This window comes from Octopus bimaculoides, chromosome 1, assembly GCF_046866305.1.
Source record: "Octopus bimaculoides isolate indiv1 chromosome 1, ASM4686630v1, whole genome shotgun sequence".
NCBI lineage: Eukaryota > Metazoa > Mollusca > Cephalopoda > Octopoda > Octopodidae > Octopus > Octopus bimaculoides.
The window spans coordinates 41,895,188-41,917,803 of record NC_142928.1 but is presented as its reverse complement, the minus strand read 5'-3'; the positions used below and the strand labels follow the sequence as shown (position 1 = coordinate 41,917,803).

General features: G+C 35.0%; 1 protein-coding gene across 1 annotated transcript; it reads left to right on the top strand.

Moving 5' to 3' along the window:
- Window positions 1-8,781: 8,781 nt before the first annotated feature.
- On the top strand, window positions 8,782-17,397 carry LOC106878927 (serpin B11). Its single transcript, XM_014928290.3, has 2 exons — window positions 8,782-8,965; window positions 15,868-17,397. Exon 2 carries the CDS (start codon window positions 15,885-15,887, stop codon window positions 17,037-17,039), a length of 1,155 nt encoding a protein of 384 aa, XP_014783776.2. The 5' UTR covers window positions 8,782-8,965; window positions 15,868-15,884; the 3' UTR covers window positions 17,040-17,397.
- The last annotated feature ends 5,219 nt before the right edge of the window (window positions 17,398-22,616 follow it).

Sequence of the window (22,616 nt, the reverse complement as noted above, 5' to 3'; positions counted from 1 at the left end):
ATTTGAGAAAATATCTTATATTAATTTTTTTAAGGGTGGACCTGGTGGTCCGCCTTTAAGGTACATCATTAACAAATCTTTTGAACACATATTTGTTAAATTTGTTTGTATAAGAAGACTGGAGAAAGTGATAGTGGAAGCTTTGATTGGTTTATTGCTAAAGAAGAGCTATGTCACATTTATAAAGTTTTAATTTTTCATGCAGAGTAAAGTATTAGGACAGTTTAATTGTTTATAATCGTTTATGTACTTGTATGTGTCATTTTAGATATTACTCATCCACTTGTTGTTACAATGAAATAGGAGAGTACCTCATTGTATAGAATATATAGATTGGATTGAATTTCTACGAATAAAGTACATATTACACCATTGACAATGTGCTTGTTTGGTCAACAAATATGGAAACCAAGTATATAAGAAGAGAGTCAGGAAGCCAATGTTTTGACAGAGTTCGTTAACGAAACGTACATGTACAGAACATACACAAAATGTGATAAAGGTCACCATACATTATTATCATTATCGTTATTATTATTAAAAGGAGTTCTACTATTCTGATACAAATAGTAACAACAACAAGGTTTCGAGGGATCTAGTTAAACTGATTCACAGAATCTGCATTTTTTAAAAGGAAGTAAAAAATCTGTTATATTGATGTAGTTTTCCACTCTTATTGTTGTGAAGCCATGATGTTGTGGAGAAAAAATTTGAGGGAAAAGTTGCAGAGGTTTAAACATTGAAAAAACTGTGTATTTTTAGCCAATAGTGAGACAGAAATTTTCTGCATTGTAGCGATGTCAACTTTAAGGTTGTACTCTGGGAAATTTATAGTTTAGTGTCTGTGAAATGACCGAGCCAACCTAGTCTCACACCAAATATGTAACCAATAAGGGGAAATGCAGAAACCTGTGATCCATAGCACTCTGTCAATAGAATTATTCATGTGATATTTAGTTTAATTTTGATGTGATTTTCCACAATTTATTCAGCGAATGGTGTATTTTTCTTAATAGTTGAGAAACATTCAGTTGAAACGCTGGCTATGCCCATCATGTGTCATGCTGATTCTGTCCCAGAATTACATTAAGGCCACATATATCTATGGAATACTCAGCCAAATTATACTATAATTAGATCCTGGACTTGTAATTAAAAGGCCTAGCCATGTCACACTGGTTTGTACTGATTCTACTTACGGATTACGCTGTGGGTACATGTGTGCTGTGGGATACTCAGTCAGTTATATGTTAATATAATGTGTAACCATAAGACTACAAACTGACAAAATCATTAGCACACTGGGCAAAATGCTTTACATTCTGAGTTCAAATTCTACCTAGGTTGACTTTGCCTTTCATTCTTTGAGGGTTGATAAAATAAGTATCAGTGGAATGCATAACCAGTTGATTTGATCATATAACTTGAATGATCATCCTAGAAGCAGATGAAGATCCATTTCCTCTAATTTTTGCTTATGTATACACATCAGCAAATGAGCCAATGAGGTAATCTATGTGGTTGTTCAATTTGCTAGAAATAACAGTCAAATTTCCCTCACACTGTTCTCTAACCTTTTAAAAATGAAGGACACATTGAATTATGTTGTCCTACATCTTTAATAAAAATACAGAATGCCTCATTCTGGCCTCACCTGTGTTTAAACTGAGTGGTACAATTAAATGGCTTGAATGTGGATGCGGCTATTCGAGTTTAACAGTAAAAACAGAAATAGTAAACAGAAAATCTTCACGAAATATATGTAAAATATGAAAAAAATATATGAAAAATACATAAAATATTAAGACAATTGACGAAAAATATCTACAATAAAATTCTAATTGATAAATATAAATTTTTATTGAAACAAAACGTGGGTGAAGTGAATCTCGTGGTGTGAAGAATCAACACAACATGCGGGTGAAGCGAAACATCACACAGCATGCGGTGGTCATGGTAACAAGTTGTTAATGCCTGGTTGTGTGTTGATTGGCTAAAATTACCCAAATTGTCTAACTTTAATTCCAAATAGCATCAGATTCTTTAATTTACAAAATAAAGTAATTGGTTGATTGAATCAAAATTCAGAGTTGCATCGAAACACCAAAAGCAATCTGAACGAAATTAAAGGGGGCTGATTTTGTGAATCAATTTAACTTGATCCGGTTTCGAGTCTAGCTGATATTAGCTTTAAAGCAGAATTTAAAGAATTTCTTGTCTAACTGAAAAGACAGCTACTTGACACATCGGTTAAAAAATACAGGCAAGGTTTTCTCATCTGGTCTCTGCTAGCGCCTACTCCGTCTCTCCAAACCACAATTTAATAAATGTTCACAAGTGAAAGGGTAAAAAGAGAACTGAAGTATATCAGTTGAATAATAAGGAAAAAAAAATAATGATTATATATAGAAGTATAAAGTAGAGTCAGCCAGTAAAGTGCCTGAAAATACTGGCATTGAATTCAGAATTGTCACTGAGTAAAGAGGGAAAATTCTGGTCCTTAATGACAAGAATTATTTATAATAAATACCATGACATAAATGGTTCAATTTGACAAAACTCTGCAATATTCTATGCTAGTTGTATTACTTGGGATTATAAGTGCTAATGGCATCAATTATTTAATTTAAACCTTATAACTTAAGTGTTCAGAACTGCAGATATGCAGTTGTGCATTATTGTCACAGAGAGATAGTTAAATAAGTGTGGTAGGTGAGATGGTTACATCTGTAGTGAAACTACCTACCGCCATTAGATACAAAACTGCTATCGCTATTCTTCTCATTTAAATATAAACAAACGCGGACGTAGCGGAAAACATCAACCTTGTCATCACGTGACTGATCATTATTCGAATCGGCAACTTCTTCGAACCGTTCCCGCCAGAACGCAAATTGACCAATCACAGCCCTTAATAAGGTCACGTGATAGTGTTTTCCTACTACCGTCTTGGAGCCCCCTTAACGCCTTAAATAGAGCAACTCATACCCAGCAAATTGGTCTCGGTCCAGTTTCTCTTAGAGATTGTTCCGTGTACCACACGACAGCAGCAGCAACAATCAGCCAGCGACCACTTCAACAGCTTCGTCCAGCCAACGATGACCACCGCCGTCGCCACATCAGCAACAAGAGTCTACGACTACTATCCAGCATCATCGTCATGACCAACACGATTACTACCAAGCATCAATTTCCACCAGCGTCAACACGACTTTCTATATACACCAAACTAAACCACCGCGGCACACATCTCTCTCTTCGATTCTGTTAGGTGACTCAGCTTCACCACGATAAATAAACAGACAAGAAATCTCAGCCAGCGACGAACATCTGTATAACAAGAATCACGGCCCGGCATCGATGCCACGACATCACAACTAGTGATCAGCTCTGCCACACACAGCCAACTCACTTCACATACAGACTCATACTAATGTGTACCTAAGAACTGGTATAAAATGCTCACGTGTTATTGACTCTCTTTCTATCTGCTGTAATAATACACATACATGTATCACTCACATACATACTTTTCTTTGTAAGACGGCCTGTCTTTGATTATGTTCTTATATGTCGCATTCACACTCTCACACAGACATACATCTTTAACGCCATAATAAATATCTCTGTTATTCATCTAATACGGTTGTGGTCTTTCATTACTGGTCATCTATGTTATCGTAGCATAACATATCATGTATATCATCGTTGATATATTATTGTGTGTTCGACCGTGTGACACGTTTAAATAAAAGTAGTCCTCTGTTTTTCCATTCACAAAAATGGTGACTGCATACCAGTAATAGACCAACCGTTCCTTAAGTCTTTTTCACTACATCTTTTTTTTTATTTCGTCTGTTTGTCTTCGACAAACCGACTGGTGCGAGGCTAGTGTAGTGAAACTACCTACCGCCATACAAAACTGCTATCGCCATTCTTCTCATTTAAATATAAACAAACGCGGACGTAGCGGAAAACATCAACCTTGTCATCACGTGACTGATCATTATTCGAATCGGCAACTTCTTCGAACCGTTCCCGCCAGAACGCAAACTGACCAATCACAGCCCTTAATAAGGTCACGTGATAGTGTTTTCCTACTACCGTCTTGGAGCCCCCTTAACGCCTTAAATAGAGCAACTCATACCCAGCAAATTGGTCTCGGTCCAGTTTCTCTGAGAGATTGTTCCGTGTACCACACGACAGCAGCAGCAACAATCAGCCAGCGACCACTTCAACAGCTTCGTCCAGCCAACGATGACCACCGCCGTCGCCACATCAGCAACATGAGTCTACGACTACTAACCAGCACCATCGTCATGACCAACACGATTACTACCAAGCAGCCTCTACACCACCAGCGTCTACACGACTTTATATGTACACCAAACCAAACCACCGCGGCACACATCTCTCTCTTCGATTCTGTTAGGTGACTCAGCTTCACCACGATTATAAACAGACAAGAGATCTCAGCCAGCGACGAACATCTGTATAACAAGAATCACGGCCCGGCATCGATGCCACGACATCACAACTAGTGATCAGCTCTGCCACACACAGCCAACTCACTTCACATACAGACTCATACTAATGTGTACCTAAGAACTGGTATAATTGCTCACGTGTTATTGACTCTCTTTCCATCTGCTGTAATAACTCACATACACATACATGTATCACTCACATACATACTTTTCTTTGTACGACGGCCTGTCTTTGATTATGTTCTTATATGTCGCATTCACACTCTCACACAGACATACATCTTTAACGCTACAATAAATATTTCTGTTATTCATCTTATACGGTTGTGGTCTTTCATTACTGGTCATCTATGTTATCGTAGCATAACATATCATGTATATCATCTTTGATATATTATTGTGTGTTCGACCGTGTGACACGATAAATAAAAGGAGTCCTCTGTTTTTCCATTCGTCACCATATCTCCTTTTGGGGTTCGCACGGTCGTCCCTACACATCTATATACAGATTTAGTATGCTGACGTATGGATACAATTAACATTGGATGAGACGAGCCTCCGTCATCAGGGTAGAGATCTTACACACTAGCGTAGCTAGAGTGTGTACCATCTGGGGTATGCCACCAGCGGAATCATAAGTAGAATTAGTTACAAAGTAACAGTAAATAAATATTTCTTTAGAACTTCGATCATTGTTCTTTGTCCATCTTGCACATCTGCAACAGCAACACTCATTACGATCGCTAACTGCCAACTCCAGCATATATATATATATATATATATATATATATATATATATATATATATATATATATATAGTGAACTTCATGCAGGCATGGCGTGGATTTGCTCCTCGAATGCCAGATTTCACTTAACAATTCAACAGCACTTTTCTCTCAATAAAACATTATTTTTCTGTGAGTGACAGCAGTTACATTTGCCAGATGCCTTCGCTAAGCAAAATAATGTCTTTGCTACTTGACCCTTCTAACCTCTTCTAGGCCACCAAAAGCTAGAATTGAGATAACAAGTACCACCCACGAAATCTATTGTTCTCAGTATTATGTCTCTCATTCTGACTGGTTTTGCATGGTTGTATGAACAACAAGCAAGTGTATGAGTTTGACGCTCGGGAAAAATGAACAAGCCTTTTACATTTCGAGCCTATGCTCTTCAATAGAAAGAAATAAGACGAAATAAACAGAGAGAATGAAAAAACGTGTAGAGTTCAGCAGTCCAGCATTGCGAATGATTGGGAAAAAAAGAGGTTGAAAGGAATGAAGATAATAAAAAAAGAGATTGAATGAAAGGGAGATAATAATAGTGCTAGTGATCCCAGCAAGGGAAGGTACGCGTGCATGTGTGTGTATGCGAGAATGGTGTGTGTGTGTGTATGTGTGAATAGGGGCGAGTGACTCTGACATGTGTGTGTGTGTGTGTGTTGTATGTAGCAGTTGATGTGTGCTTTTTCATGTGGTGTTTGCACATATGTGTGTGTGTTTGTGACCAAACAGTGTGCATGTGTATGGTATGTATGTGTATGTAGCCGAAAGTTATCTTTGTCTATGGTGTTTCGATGCAACTCTGAAATTTGATTACGATCAACCAAATAATTTATCTTGTAAATTAAAGAATCTGATGCTATTTGGAATTAAAATTGGGAAATTTGGCGAATCTTAGCCAGTCAACAGATAGCAAGGCATTAACAGCTAGTTAGCATGACAACCGCACGTTGTGTGATGTTTCACTTCACCCGCATGTTGTATTGTGTTGATTCTTCACACCACGAGATTCACTTCACCCGCGTGTTTTGTTTCAATAAAAATTTATATTTATCAATTAGAATTTTATTGTAGATATTTTTCGTCAATTGTCTTAATTTTAATCTCTTCAATTTCTGTTCGAATTGATTTCATATTCAGTGTAATAATATAGTTTTATATGCTAATCAAGGCTTAGAAATGCATTTTCGCCATAAATCAATAAATAAATAAAGAGTTAATAGCTTTTAAAATTTGCAAATTTGGAACTTTATCAAAACAAAAATATTTTCTCCAAAATGTAAAATATTTTTGATCAAAATAAAGTGACGTCACGAACCCTACAACCAATCAGAACTTGTTCCTTGACTGTGGTGCTCACGAGTTAGCCAAAATAAAATAAGAAGTTGTAGCAAAAGTGATTTAAGGAGTAACGGTGTTCATTTTAAGTTTCGATTTTATGACTTGAAAGTTTTAGAGATTTGTTAAAAATAAATATATTTAGGATGTGCAGAAATAGGGAAAACAGATTAAATACAAGAGATATCATCAATAAAATCGTACTTTGTTATGTCTCAAGCTACTGCTATCTAGCACCTTCGGATGATCTCTACTCAACCGCTACACGACTGCTACTCAACACCCTTACCACGGCCAGACTACCTCTATTTATGTGTCTTGGGAGATCCTACTTCTTCGCCCGGGGGCGTCGACACAACATATTTAAAACCACAGATAGGAGTATTACTTACTAACCTGGTGAATGAGTCATTTGAATGGAAGACAAAACCATGTATGAAAAGCTATTCAGCCTATTGTTACTAGTGCATCGTTAAAATGGATTACCTTAAAGAACTAAAATAACCTGTAAATGGGTTGTCTTAATTTTCAATTTGTGCAGACCCGAGATTTGTGACAGATTTATTGTCAAGAGCAGACTTGTCCAAATATCTTTTTCTCTCCTCCTTCGGCCACCATTTCTGTCTCTGGCAGTCCGAAGCCATTCTCGAGTCACCAACACAACCTCTGCTTCTGTTGCAATTTTCATAGTCTTGCGAACAGCCCCTGAAATTAATTAATCATGTTACTTGAAAGTAGTTCTTAGTGTGAGAATAACAAATGCACTCATGTACTATTCACAAAGGCAAAAATCTACTCACAAAAGTTACATAGATTTGACTCAAAGCTAGTACAACTACTTTCCCCTCAGGCTAAAACAATACTCAAAGCGAATATTGATATCATCATATGTTCAGCCCAGGGCCATTTTCAGTCCAATGACTGCAAATCAAAATTTTAAAAATGCAATCATTTTCAGTACTCTATGAGTAAAGGATGAAATATATGCTCAAATGTAAAGCAAAATATAGAATAATAACCTTTTTGTCAAACATCAAAAACAATTAACAGGGTTCCTGCGGGTTTTTTAAAAGAAAATTCCAGGTTTTTTAAGCGTATTTTCAAGCTAGATTCAAGGACCATCATGATCACTCCACAAAAAATTTAAGGGTTTCCAAGGACATTCTTCTGATAAAACAAAACTATTTACACTACTTAGGTTCTCAAATCATAGTTTAAATATTGCCCAATCTATTTCCTCAAGTTGTTGACTAATGTGTAGCAATGTTTCCACACCAGTGTTGGCTGGCTGTACAGGCAACCAACACTGACGTGGAAACATTGCAAATATGAATTCAGACTATTGGTTTAAGTAGGACATTTTCCTTCTGTAGTTCGATGAGCGGACTGAAAATAAAACTTTTGAATAAAAATCCAGGGTTTTCAAGGATTTCTGTGTGTCTGAATAATTTTCAAGGGTCTGCTAAGCTTGGAATTTTACTGTTGAAATTCAAGGGTAAGCAAGGAATTCAAGGAACCGCGGGAACCCTGATTAAGACATTGGTAAGGCCTGCAGTACGATTTTCATTTTTAGGGTTATGTGTGGACACAGGCCACCCTGCATGCGGATCTGCCAGCAGTTATCCTCACATATAGAACATTCAGTGTCTCAACATAGTGGTTAATCACAACATTCTGAAAGCCAAACTAGCATATGTCCATTTTTCAAAGATAATTCTCACATTTTTTCAACAATACCATACAAATACGGATATCATAAGAAGTAGCTTGATGAGCCAGTTTTAAAAATATCTATATCTGTGTGGTTTTACTGAGAGAGTCCCAAGAAATTTCAAGCTGTAGTAGTCTTTTACTGGTTTATTTTTTGGCCGTTTTGATCGATGATTTAGGTAAATGGTTAACATAGATTTGTGCTCTTTCAAAAAGATATAATAGAAAAATTGCGCATTTCACCTCCAGAATGCATAAACCCCATAACATTAATGTCAATACAACTGCTTTGTTAACTGGTTGAGTGATGGAAGCAACAGTTGTGGTTTTGAAGAAAAGTGGATTATCAGCATGGTATCAGCATCAACAAAAGATCACAATTTTGCTGATATATGATTGGCAGACCAGCCTAACTATGAAGTTGCATAATTCATACTTCCTCATTCACTCGCCACTTCATTATAAGTGGTGATCTCGAGCTAAAAACATCTCTGTTATAAAGTCATCTAAAATTGGATCCTTTTCTATAAAAATATACATATACTAAAAGATTTGAACCCGAAACTCTTCCAACTCCAAAATACTGTGAAGGTGAAGAAACCACTGAGACTGAATTGAAAAAAAACTACACGCACCACGACAGAAATCGTAAAAAAAAAATTATTTCTTTTTCTCTCCACCTTTTCCTCTTTCTTTTCTTATTAAAAAAAAAAAACTCAACATAACTGAACTTTCTATAATGTACATTTGTTATAATCTTAACTGAACATTTACATTGATATTACTATCTACCCCTGTGAAGCTCATTGAAATTTCTGTGAACATTTGATGGTTTAAACATGTTTGTGCAATTTTTACCTTGTAACTTTAAACTCTCTTAAAGGTTTATATATATATATATATATATATATATATATATATATATAACGGTTAGTTCTCCGTTGCAGTCGAGGGTCACCGATTGTAACGGTTGTTGTTACGACCGTTGCTTGGTGTTGCTTGCCAGTGTAACGTTTTGCATTATGATATATGTTGGAGCTGACAGTTAGCGATTGTAACGAGTGTTGCTGTTGCAGATGAGCAAGATGGACGAAGAACAATGATCGAAGTTGTAAAGAAATATTTATTTACCGTTACTTTATATATATCCAAAACCACAACGGGTTGGTATGTATAATTAGTAAATGGAAAAGCATGCGAGTTACAAAGAGGCAGTAGTAATCCATAGATAGTAATAGCATGATGTAAGAGAAAAGAAATTGAGATAGTGGAAGTTAAAGAGTCGAGGGACGTTGTGTCTCATATTTGGCTGGTTGTAATCTTCTTTCTCCCCTGGCCATTTGTCTTTAGTTGCTGCCTGCTTGTGGCTATGAAAATTCTAGTGTTTATAACCATGCAAAACCAGTCAAAATGAGAGACATATTACTGAGAGCAATAAATTTCGTCGGTGGTGCTTGTTATCTCAATTCTAACTTTTGGTGGCCTAGAAGAGGTTAGAAGGGTCAAGTAGCAAAGACATTATTTTGCTTAGCGAAGGCATCTGGCAAATGTAACTGCTGTCACTCACAGAAAACTAATGTTTTATTGTGAGAAAATTGCTGTTGAATTGTTAAGTGAAATTTGGCGATCGAGGTGCAAATCCACATGAAGTTCACTATATATATATATATATATATATATATATATATATATATATATATATATATATATATATATATATATATATATATAATTTTGTTTAAAAGAGTTCCAACTCTGTCTGTTTTTTATGTATATATATATATATATATATATATATATATATATATATATATATATATATATATATATATATATATGTTTGTACCATTGATCAAGTAAATGTGTGTGTGTGTGTACATACATGTTCAAATCCTACCCCTGATACAGCTAGCTCTCCACATTTAACCATTCCATCTTCGAACTTCTCTGCATTAAGATCTCAAATGTAAGATCACTAACATAGCTGGTGGGGTGATGTGCGGTGGGCCACGGTAGGGGCGGTCCACCCCGGGCGGCACATTTGGGTCTTCCGTAGGCAATATGTGTTTTCTGTGGAGTCCGGTGGTGGCACACGCCAGATGGTACACACTCTAGCTACGCTAGCGTGTAAGATCTCTACCCTGATGACGGAGGCTCGTCTCATCCAATGTTAATTGCATCCATACGTCAGCATACTGAATCTGTATATAGATGTAACCATCTCACCTACCACACTTATTTAACTATCTCTCTGTGACAATAATACACAACTGCGTATCTGCAGTTCTGAACACTTAAGTTATAAGGTTTAAATTAAATAATTGATGCCATTAGCACTTATAATCCCAAGTAATACAACTAGCATAAAATATTGCAGAGTTTTGTCAAATTGAACCATTTATGTCATGGTATTTATTATAAATAATTCTTGTCATTAACGACCAGAATTTTCCCTCTTTACTCAGTGACAATTCTGAATTCAATGCCAGTATTTTCAGGCACTTTACTGGCTGACTGTACTTTATACTTCTATATATAATAATTTTTTTTTTTTTCCTTATTATTCAACTGATATACTTCAGTTCTCTTTTTACCCTTTCACTTGTGAACATTTATTAAATGATCATTCAAGTTATATGATCAAATCAACTGGTTATGCATTCAACCCTCAAAGGATGGAAGGCAAAGTCAACCTAGGTAGAATTTGAACTCAGAATGTAAAGCATTTTGCCCAGTGTGCTAATGATTTTGTCAGTTTGTAGTCTTATGGTTACACATTATATTAACATATAACTGACTGAGTATCCCACAGCACACATGTACCCACAACGTAATCCATAAGTAGAATCAGTACAAACCAGTGTGACATGGCTAGGCCTTTTAATTACAAGTCCAGGATCTAATTATAGTATAATTTGGCTGAGTATTCCATAAATATATGTAGCCTTAATGTAATTCTGGGACAGAATCAGCGTGACGCATGATGGGCATAGCCAGCGTTTCAACTGAATGTTTCTCAACTATTAAGAAAAGTATACCATTCGCTGAATAAACTGTGGAAAACCACATCAAAATTAAACTAAATATCAAATTAATAATTCTATTGACAGGGAGCTGTGGGTCACAGGTTTCTGCATTTCCCTTTATTGGTTACATATTTGGTGCGAGACAAGGTTGGCTCGGTCATTTTACAGATACTAAACTATAAATTTCCCAGAGTACAACCTTAAAGTTGACATCGCTACAATGCAGACAATTTCTGTCTCACTACTTTACTCTGCATGAAAAATTAAAACTTTATAGATATATTGCTTTCTCCACAGTCTTCTTATACAAAATTTGTGTTCAAAACAAATATGTGTTAATGATGTACCTTAAAGGTGGACCACCAGGTCCACCCTTAAAAAAAATTAATATAAACCAGCCCTCACTAGTAATAAATAGAGACTGCTCTACTTCCCTTTTACTACTGTCAACCTTATCATCTTTGCACATCTGTACCCAACCATTTTTCTCCCAACGTTTCATAAGTTTGACAACCCTGCCTGCCTCATTTGCAAAAACCTCAATAAATACCTCAACATGATCCTCCAACATTTAGTTACCGCCCTTGCTTCCTACATTCATAATACTAATTTTGCTCATCATCTTTTCAACATCTGCTTTCCACCTTTGCTCCTCCATATTCTTCTTCACTCTGGATATTAAATCCTTACTTACTGTTATTACACATAATGGAGGTCTTCTCATCCTCAAGTACTTCTTAGACCATCACACTACCACTGAGCCCAGCACCTCTAATCTCTTCTACCTTGCTGGGCTTGTCCTTACTCTGAATTGCTTTCTTTCTATGGAAAATTTTACCCGCAGCTTGCTGGAGTTGCTATAGCAACAAGGGTGGGGCCCCTACCTATGTTAACTGTTTTGTTGGTTACATCAAGGTTCAAATCTTTGCCCAATGCATTTTATAATACAATCAAAAAAGTCATTTCATGAGTTTTTGCCTTAATTGCAAAATTCAGTCCACAACCAATTTGAAGGGGAAAATGGTTGTTGTTAGAATATATTACACATCCACTAAAGAGGTGCAGGTATGGCTGTCTGGTAAGAAGTTTGCTTCCCAACCACTTGGTCCAGGCCAACCAAAGCCTTGTGAGTGGATTTGGTAGGCAGAAACTGAAAGAAGCCCTTCGTGTGTGTGTGTGTGTGTGTGTGTGTGTGTGTGTGTGTGTGTGTGTGTGTGTGTGTGTGCGTGTGTGTGTGCGCGTTTGGTTGTGTTTGTCCCTCCGCTTGCTGCACCACATGACAATGGATGTAAAAAAAATCGTATTTCATTTCTCTTGAACTATACTGTAGTTCCACACTTTGTTTCCATGTCTGAGCTTCATGTAGCATCATATTCTTCATACACATTTCATTCATATAGTCTGACGTTTGCCCAATGTGATAATATCCTCTCTTTGCATCCATCAAAAATAATAGCTTCTTGAACTCCTGTTCTCTATAATACTTGAGCTTCTATATTCAAAGACAACCACCTTTACCAAAGATGAACGTAATTCAGATAAGATTATAATCTTTTGGACAATTAACCTCACATTCAATAGCTAATGGGGCAAAAAAAATATTCAACATTCATCTTAGACATTTAGGCATTTACGGCCTAAATACATTATTCATTTACTATCTTGTTTTATCAAAATTAATCTTAACACAATAAGTTAAAAATTAATAAAAGATCTTAAAATGATATATTGTTACATCTGAAGTTTAGTAAACAATGTTGACCAACCTGAGACTATCTCTTGTTTTATGATATAAAAACTCACATTTTCAAGTGTTTGTATTTAAAGTAAACCTGACAACTTTTAAGATATGTGCCAAACACCAGATAAATAATAGAAGAAATAGTTATATTATTAAATCTTTCAAGTTCTTGATTATTTTAAAAACTTTTTGGAACACATCAACTCTATGTTACATTAGAAATATATTCAGGGAAAAGTTAAATTTAGAGTTTTGAAATAAGATATATTTCAGACTTTGCTCTCATAGATGTCTTCATTTATATCTATATATATAAAAATGAGAATGTCTGCCTGTCTGTCTGTCTGTGTGAATCCCTAAAACTCGAGAACTACACAACCAATTTCATTCAAATTTTACACATGCCTTACTTAGGTTAACTTCTTGCATAGTTCGAGCCCACAGCAACATAATATCTCCTCCACTATTTAAGTATTACGTGTCAAAAGTGAAAGAAAAACACTCATGTCAAATACTTTCACTTTAAAAATGAAACTATTCCACTAACTGAAACAATCACATTTCGATACTATAATGACAGATACTTTCACTTTAATGGTGTATATATATATATGTATATATATAGAGAGAGATGTATATGTATACATATAGATGTATATGTATACATATAGATGTATATGTATACATATAGATGTATATGTATATACATATAGATGTATATGTATACATATAGATGTATATGTATACATATAGAAGTATATGTATACATATAGATGTATATGTACACGTATATGTATATATATATATATATATAGATAGATATAGATTTATATGTATACATATGTGTAGATGTATATATATATATAGATGTACATGTAATATGTACACATATATACATGCATACAGATATCTATACATATATACACCCATCACACACACACGCACACACACACACACATCCACACAAACACACACATTAGTCATTTGTTTTCTTATCCAAAACTACGTCAAAAGTACTGAATGGATCTTTATGAAATTTGGAAATTATATTCTATGCATAACGGCCATCACCCCCATGAACATTCATATATTTTTGATGTCGATGAAATGTTAACCATACATATTACACACAAATAAAGTAATGTTTCTAAAATTTCTTCTTCTTAGAAGTTACAAAGACCCCTTCATGGGGACTTCACACCCACAATTTAGTCATTTTTCCTAAGCAAAGACGATTACAGTTGTACCATTGGAAGCTATAGGGTCACCTGAACATAACAGATGAGCATTATTTGTAATTCAACGGTACAACAGTGTAAGACTATCCTTTCAGGTATACTTACATTGTGATTTCTGCAATGTGGTGCATAAATTGTCAAGTAAATGAGACGCATCTTTGCCTCCACTGATTCACTTGCAAAGTGTTGAGTAAAATTATTTCATTGCAGACCTCCTTTGAGTTTTTTTTATTATCACTGCGACACATATAGTCTCCAGTTGATAACATTGATTTCAAGGCCTTCCCATATGAGTGACTGGTTGTTCTAAGACATTTATCGATTATAAATTTTTTCTGCACAGTTACCTATCGGTATAGTGGTCATTTGCAAACTCCAGAGGTTACACTTTCATTTCCCTTTACTCCAAGCGTCACACGTTGTTATTTCAATTGGGTCATGCCCTTCCAATTGCTATAGATCCGTAATGCATCTTACAGCTGTGCCTGTCACCTGTATGGTGAGGAATCCTACATTGGGGAGTAGTAACAACTAGGCTACGGTAGCTGACTGATTATCATGATCATTCGTCTTTTGCTTTCCTGTAGCTTTGCTCTCTTTTACAAACCCAGTGAACATACATATATTTCCTATTTCAAAGAAATTCAGACAATACATATTACACACAAGTTAAAAAGATTCCCAACAATTCAACTTCTCTGGTTGACATTAATACACCCACCCCCAATAGGGGCCTTAACTCCCACATTTTTCAGCTCCATGAGCTCCATTTTTCAGGAGCAAAATCCTTTTAGGGTCCATGTAGTGTCTTAGGCCAAAAATTTTTTTAACTTCTTGCATAGTTCGAGCCACAGTAATATCATATCTCCTCCACCATTTCAGTATTACGTGTCAAAAGTGAAACAATAACATCACTCTACTGTAATGTCAGATACTTTCACTTTAACACTGAAACTATTCCACTATTTCAGTATTACCTGTCAAAAGTGAAACAATAACATGTCGCTACTGTAATTTCAAATACTTTCACTTTAATACTTTCAATTTCATACTGAAACTATTAAAGTGAGACTATACTCTCACATATATACAAGCATACTATAAGACCCAAGTTAAAAACATTCCAAACAATTCAACTTCTCTGGTTGACATTAACACACCCACCCCCAATAGGGGCCTTCATTCCTACATATTAGAGTTCCATGAGCTCCATTTTTCAGGAGCAAAATCCTTTTTACAGGTTCCAGAAGACTGAAATTTTGGAATATGCGCATAAAGATCAATAGTATGGAATACATGTCTCATGATTAGAATTTTTTTAGGGTGTGTAAAGAGGGAAAGAACCCTCATGTGCAATTTTCATGAAATTCGAATCATATGTGTTCCAGTTCCTTACAGAAAATATAACACAAAATTCTCATTCTTCAATTGCATGTAACACGGGCAACGCCGGGTATCTCTACTAGTTTATGTATATTACAATATTTTGAAATGTTTGCAAACAATTATTTTGTATATTTTATTTTCGTAATCTATATTCTTCAGACACTACTATATATAATATGGACTCAGCAAAGAAACAAGACATCAGTGACCTTGCTGCTTCAGTTGATTATTTTACAAACAGTCTTTATGAAGCTGTAGCTGCAGGAACCAATGAAAACGTTTTCATATCACCATTCAGTGTTGCTACTGTTTTAGCAATGGTTTATTTTGGAGCAAGACAAAACTCTGCCACACAGTTGGAAAATGTTTTGAACATAACTTCAACTCCAGATTCTGTAGCTTTGGCTTTCAAAGAATATTTTTCACTTCTGAAAAACTCGGATAAACTTATCACATTCAATTCAGTGAATTGTTTGTATGCTAATGAAAAATACCACATTTCAGAAGACTACAAGAACATTATTATAAAATATTTTTTTTCAGATATTGAAAATGTAGATTTTATAAAAAATGCAGAAAAAACAAGAATTACTGTTAATGATTGGGTTAAGAATAAAACAAATGATAAAATTACTGATTTGTTACCAAGTGGAAGTTTGACACCTCGGACGGTACTACTTCTTATTAATGCTGTGTACTTTAAAGGAATATGGGCTGACAAATTCCCAGAACAAGAAACATATTCTAAACAGTTTTATTTAAGTCCAGACAAGACTGTATCGCATGATTTTATGTATATATCTGAATATTTTAGTACAAAAGTAAGCAAGAACTATAAAGTTGTCGAGTTACCTTATACAGGAAAATCTTTTAGTATGTTTGTAATTCTTCCCAATGAAATCAATGGTCTTGCTGTTTTAGAGAAGGAGATTAATGCTCAATTTCTCAAAAAAATTGTTAACAGAAAAGGATTTAAAATGAGGTATCTAGAATTAAATATGCCAAAATTTCGTTTAGAAAGTAGTTTTCAGCTGGGTGATGTTTTGAAAAAGCTTGGACTCATTGATATTTTTGATCCTCAAAAAGCTGATTTATCTGGAATGACTCGTCATAATAACAATATCTTTGCCAATGAAATGTTTCATAAAGCATTTGTTGATGTTAATGAAAAAGGGACAGAAGCTGTAGCTGCATTTGGAGTGATGGTGACGGATGGCATAATAGAAATTGATATGCAATTTGATGTAAATCACCCATTCATATTTTTAATTGTTGACAACCAAGCTAAAATGATTCATTTCATTGGTAAAGTAACAAACCCTACAATATAAGATGATATTGCCCTGTCAAAGATTTTCCTCCTTGCATTATGTAGATAATGTAAGTGAGCAAATTTATTTAGAATATTTTTTAGTAGGTTAACTTAAGTCATTATAGTTGTAATTGTGCAGGATTATGATCATATCTACCCAATGAAAGATTATAAAATTGCATTAATCTAAATCAATATTATCAACTTGTATTTGTCATACATTTACAAAAAAATATTACACTCTTTGAAATATCTTTTCTTAGCAAATTTATTTTAATAATATATATATTGTTGCTTGTAAACATTTACTGGTTAAATAAAGTGAAATCAATGCTTGCTTGTATGCTTCATTTCAGTTTATATTAATAAAGTATTTCTTTAAATATTTAATCATTATGTGTGTTAATTGCATCTGGCATTTTACAGCTTTGTTTTAAATGTAGACATTTCAACTTCTTGAGTTCTGTTGTTAACCTCTGGTAACTTAATCTTGGATTTTGATTAAAGAATTACATTGATTCAATAACTGTGGTGTTACAAGTCTTTTGTAAAGTTAACAACCAATATACCTTATACATATACATAAATACATACAATGTGTGCATGTGTGTAGTTACGCTACTAAATGTCTAAGCAATAATCTAATAAAATTGGTATTCTCAAGGAGTAAAGAGTTATCTAATGTGTACTCTGAAAGTTCTGCTTATAAGGAGAACAAGAATCCATGAAGAAATCTTTAAATACCTTTTAATTTTTGTTGTCATTACTGAAATTCTAGTGATGGGGCTTTATTTAATATTTACAAACTTACATTTCAATACAAAAAAAAATTTGCAAAAATTAAGCAAGATATAAACAAACATATATATATATATATATATGTATTATATGTAATATAAATACATTGCAAAAGGCAAATTTACTGCAGTATTCATCCAGAGATAATATCTCATATGAATATGCTGTCTTTCAATATTCAATATTTATCAGAGGCAGAAAAAATCATCCTAACAGTGGTTGATGAGAATGCTAGATGCATTCATGTCTCATTGGATACTATCAATAGCATGTAATCAGAGCCAACCACATGACATTTGTGGCTTTGAGTATGTGCCATTGACAATGCTCAACAAGACAGAAATACATCTGGCATACTCACCAGCTTCTGCTAGAACAATTTTCATCTGCCTTCAATATATATTGTATTATTAAATGCAGCTTGTCCATATGAAATATTATCTCCAGATAAGTACTGCAGTAAATTTACTTTTTTTATGTATTTACATTAAATAAGATACACACTGGTTCAACAATATCATTCACATTTACAAAGTCTATGAAATAAATTAGCAGTCAAATACTGGTCTAATTATGGAATATTCATTCTTAGTGTCTGGTTATCTCAAAAAGAAGATCAGGTTTCAGCTGATCAGGTTTCAGCTGATCAGGTTTCAGCTGATCAGGTTTCAGCTGAACAGGATCTCTTTAATTGTATGAGACAGCTACTCACTCAAAAAGGAGTTCCAGGAATACTTTCACCAATGGAAATGACATTAGATAAAGTGTGCATATCAGTGGCCAATGGTTTGAAAATCATTAACAGGATGTGCCTTTTGTGGCAACAATAAGAAAGCTTAGTTTTCCTATAACTGAATAGTGCAGATTGGAGAAATATTTGCAGGTTCTTAGGGACATTGCTCCAGAGTAAGAAGGAATCATGTTAGGATGCTTTATGCACTGTAGGATAAGTCATGTTGATGGTACCAGAGTCTTCAGATGAAACAGAACAGGGAGTTGGAGATTTTTCTGTCTCTACACCTGAAGGAGTGCATATGTTCATGTATTTTCTCTTAAAGTTATTGGTTGTCATGTTCATGTAGTGTCTTAGGATGTGATTAGATGGTATGAGTGTGGCCCTATAGACTCACACTCCTATCTCAACTGCTACTCCTCTCACCCTACCTACACAAATCTGTCCATACATTACTCTCAGTTTCTCCATCTCTGTAGTAACAGCTATGTCTTTGAGAAACAGTGCCAACGGAGATGTCCCCCACTTCACTCAATGGGGATATACACCCACTATTATCCAAACTACCTTCGCCTATGCACATTCTGTTGACTGTGCATCTGCTCTCTCTTCCTGCACCTATCTACCCTTCCCTGATCCCTCCACCTCCCACATCTTCCTCAACCACCTCTCACCTCCTTCAATCATGCCCATAACCTATGTGACCTTCTGGTCCCTAGCTTCTTCCCCACTCCTAGCACCCAATCTGGATCCTTCCCTTGCTTTCACCACACTGCTACACCTGACCTTACCTCTCCAACACCCCTATCTTCACTGGTACCCACCACCACCCCTACACCATCACCAATTCATTCACCTTTTGACTCCTTCCTCTCTTCCGTACAGTCCTTTCATCTTGCCTTCAAATTCTCCTGCTTGATCTCTAATACTGCCATCAACTTTCATCCTCATAATTGCACTAACTCTCATGTAAAGGAAGATTACACAACTATCTAAAAACTATCCTTATTCCAGTGGCTTTAATAATCATATGGTTAATATTGATATTAGTCATAATGCATCATATGAAACAATAAATAGTTTAAATAACTCTGCTAATTCTAAATATAATCAGCTCTCTCTACTGTACTTAAGTAGTGAGGTGGAGGAAACTCCCTATGGTCTTGAATGACCACGGGATTGCACCTAGAAAGTTACCCTCCAAGGCACAAGTCCGGGTAAGGTTGTTTGTGGAAGGCCAGCAGTTGCCCATTCATACCAGCTTCCCCTCTCCACACCACCAATGTTATCCAAGGGAAAGGCAAAGGCCGATACAGCTTGGCACCAGTGATGTCGCAACTCATTTCTACAGCTGAGTTAACTGGAGCAACGTGAAATAAAGTGTCTTGCTCAAGAACACAACACGCAGCCCGGTCCAGGAATCAAACTCACAATCTCACGATCGTAAGCTCGATGCTCTAACCACTGAGCCATGTGCCTTCACAGTAGCAATAACAATACTAATAGCATGTTGACCACAAAATTATGCAAGTTAACTTCAGAAATAAATCTCTTTGTCTTCTCAGCAACCTGCACATTATATAATTCTATGGTGTATTAGTTATGCATATATTGTTTATAATGTATGCATATATTTGGAAACTATAAATATATGAGGATGTGTAAGTACATGCATGTGTACATATTTGTGCATGTCTATGCATATGTCTTGCTTCGCTATGTAGCTTGGTGAGATGGTCAACTTAACTTTTCTAACATACTTGTCTGTTGGTCTCAAATCACCTGAAGATTCCCTAGAGCAAATCAATAAGGAATTCAAATAATCTCACTTTCATTGATGTTGTGTAAAGATCATAAGCTAATTACTGAATGGTTAGAAAGATACACTCTCTTTTTCTAAATAAAATGAAATGTTTCTAAAATTTTCATAACCATCTATACATATAAAATTCACTGTGTGTGTGTTCTCTATGCATGGCCAAACTGCTGGATCAATCTGTACCAAATTTGACATGAAGGCTTTTTATTACTTGGGGAATGTTCTCAGGGGATCAAATTTTGACCCTTGCCCATATAGGGGTCTGTAGCTCCCTCCACCCTATACAACCCTTCCGATTTTTTTTTTTTTTTCAGTGAATTCTTATGCTTTCAGTGATCAAAATACCGAATATGCAAAAAATTATGTTTTCAATATTTTTAATTCCTCCATCCCACAAAATTTTTAATTTTTCACTTTAAAAAATAATTTTTTCAATCTATGTGGAAAAATACGGAGATTAGGAATATGGGAAAAAACTTTTTTAATTTCAAATTTTCTATGAAGAACTTCAAAATTGATCCATACACCCCTCACCACCCCATCCCGCTGTCTACCACTAAAAATGAACTGCTAAAAATAACAGTTAAATGTCAGGAAAATTTCTGTTTGTGTGCGCGTGCACGCAAAAGTTTCTATAGCTTATGCGAATGAACAAAGTAAACAGAAATATGTTTTAAATACCTGTCATATATGTCAGTTTTGTTTTGTTGGTTTAAAGGTAAACAATTCTGGTAGAAGCAAACACATTATTGAATAATTCTCCATCATATGTCTACAACCCCACCTCTTTTTTTTTAAGTAAAGATTAACGCTTTTTAATTGTGATAATGAAACAAGGAGTTTAGTCCTTACTGCCAAAATTAATTTCTCTTGCAAAAGAGTGGGTAGCATTTTCTCTCTTTTTCAATATTTAATTAGAAGAGAGAATATGTTGTTTTCAAATACATTAAAACTTTACTAACCTGATCGATCTGTCACTGAACCAGAATTTTAATTTCATTTGATACACACTTTGCTATCATTTATATGGAGAATTGCAAACATGGCATATAAAGATAACTTATTTTAATAGAATTTTTATCAGTACATTTCTATAAATGTTTTTCTTGCGCACTAAACCGACCCCAACCACAACCAACACAGACACTGGCACATATATACATGTGGATACACATGGACAAAGTCCCATTTTGGAAGTATGTTAAAGCTTTTATTATTTTAGAATGAAGAACACAAACATAGGTGCTGAGCCAGTGACTAAACTTGTAGTATTTTGTTGGGATTAATCCAATAAATTGACAGCAAGGTATGTAAGAAGTACTCTTCTGAAACAAAATTTCTGTGTACAGTCCTGTCACGTGTGCATTCACACCAACACTTTCACACAACGGTTGGTTGCTGATAAACATAATTGTGACTGGATAAAAATTTGGTAAATATTTACAGTAAGACTATACTCGCTAAATTCCAACCCTAACTGTAACCCTAAATCATAAATTTATTTACAGCAGGGCCAGCACCAAGCCCCTGCAACCCCTGTGATCGCAGGAGGCCTCCGTGAAAAACTGGCATTACTATAACGTAAAACTTAAAATTTGATGTTACACACAACTTATGTAATTTTCAGAAAAATAATGGTTTCTAAATAACAAAAGGTATTTATACATACACACACCCAGAGAAAACTCTTATTACATTGATATAAGTCATTCATTCATTCATTTGGTCCTTTAGACAATGTACACTGTAGGATATCTTTCAATTTATACTATAAACTTTAGAAATTTTTAAGTTCAATATTCCCATGACACAAGTTAGAGATATCGACATGAGTTATTGAAATAATTGTTCATAGAATGGACCTAATAAAATTAGCTAGAGAACACTCGTTAAATCTGATGTGACTATTTCTACTTGCTTAGAAAATGTTATATCTTGATAAACTTCCAATACATATTTTTAACATTCTTGTAGCAACTCAACTTATTAACACTGGATATTTCTATTTTAAATCAGATGTGAGTAATTATACTTGGATATAGATTAAAATATTGTATGCTGATACTCCCAGTGGTAAGGTTGTGGCCCCCTTCTATACCCTTTCCTACACCCTTCTGAATTATACCACCGAGTAAAGGGGAAGGGGTTTGATGTCCTTTTTTCCATGCTGGCATGGGTTGGATGGTTTGACTGAAAACTGGTAAGCTGCACTAGGGTTCCAATCTGATTTGGCAAGGTTTCTATGG

Excerpts from the sequence above, each read along its gene's own strand:
- LOC106878927 (XM_014928290.3), top strand. The coding sequence starts at position 15,885 with ATGGACTCAGCAAAGAAACAAGACATCAGTGACCTTGCTGCTTCAGTT.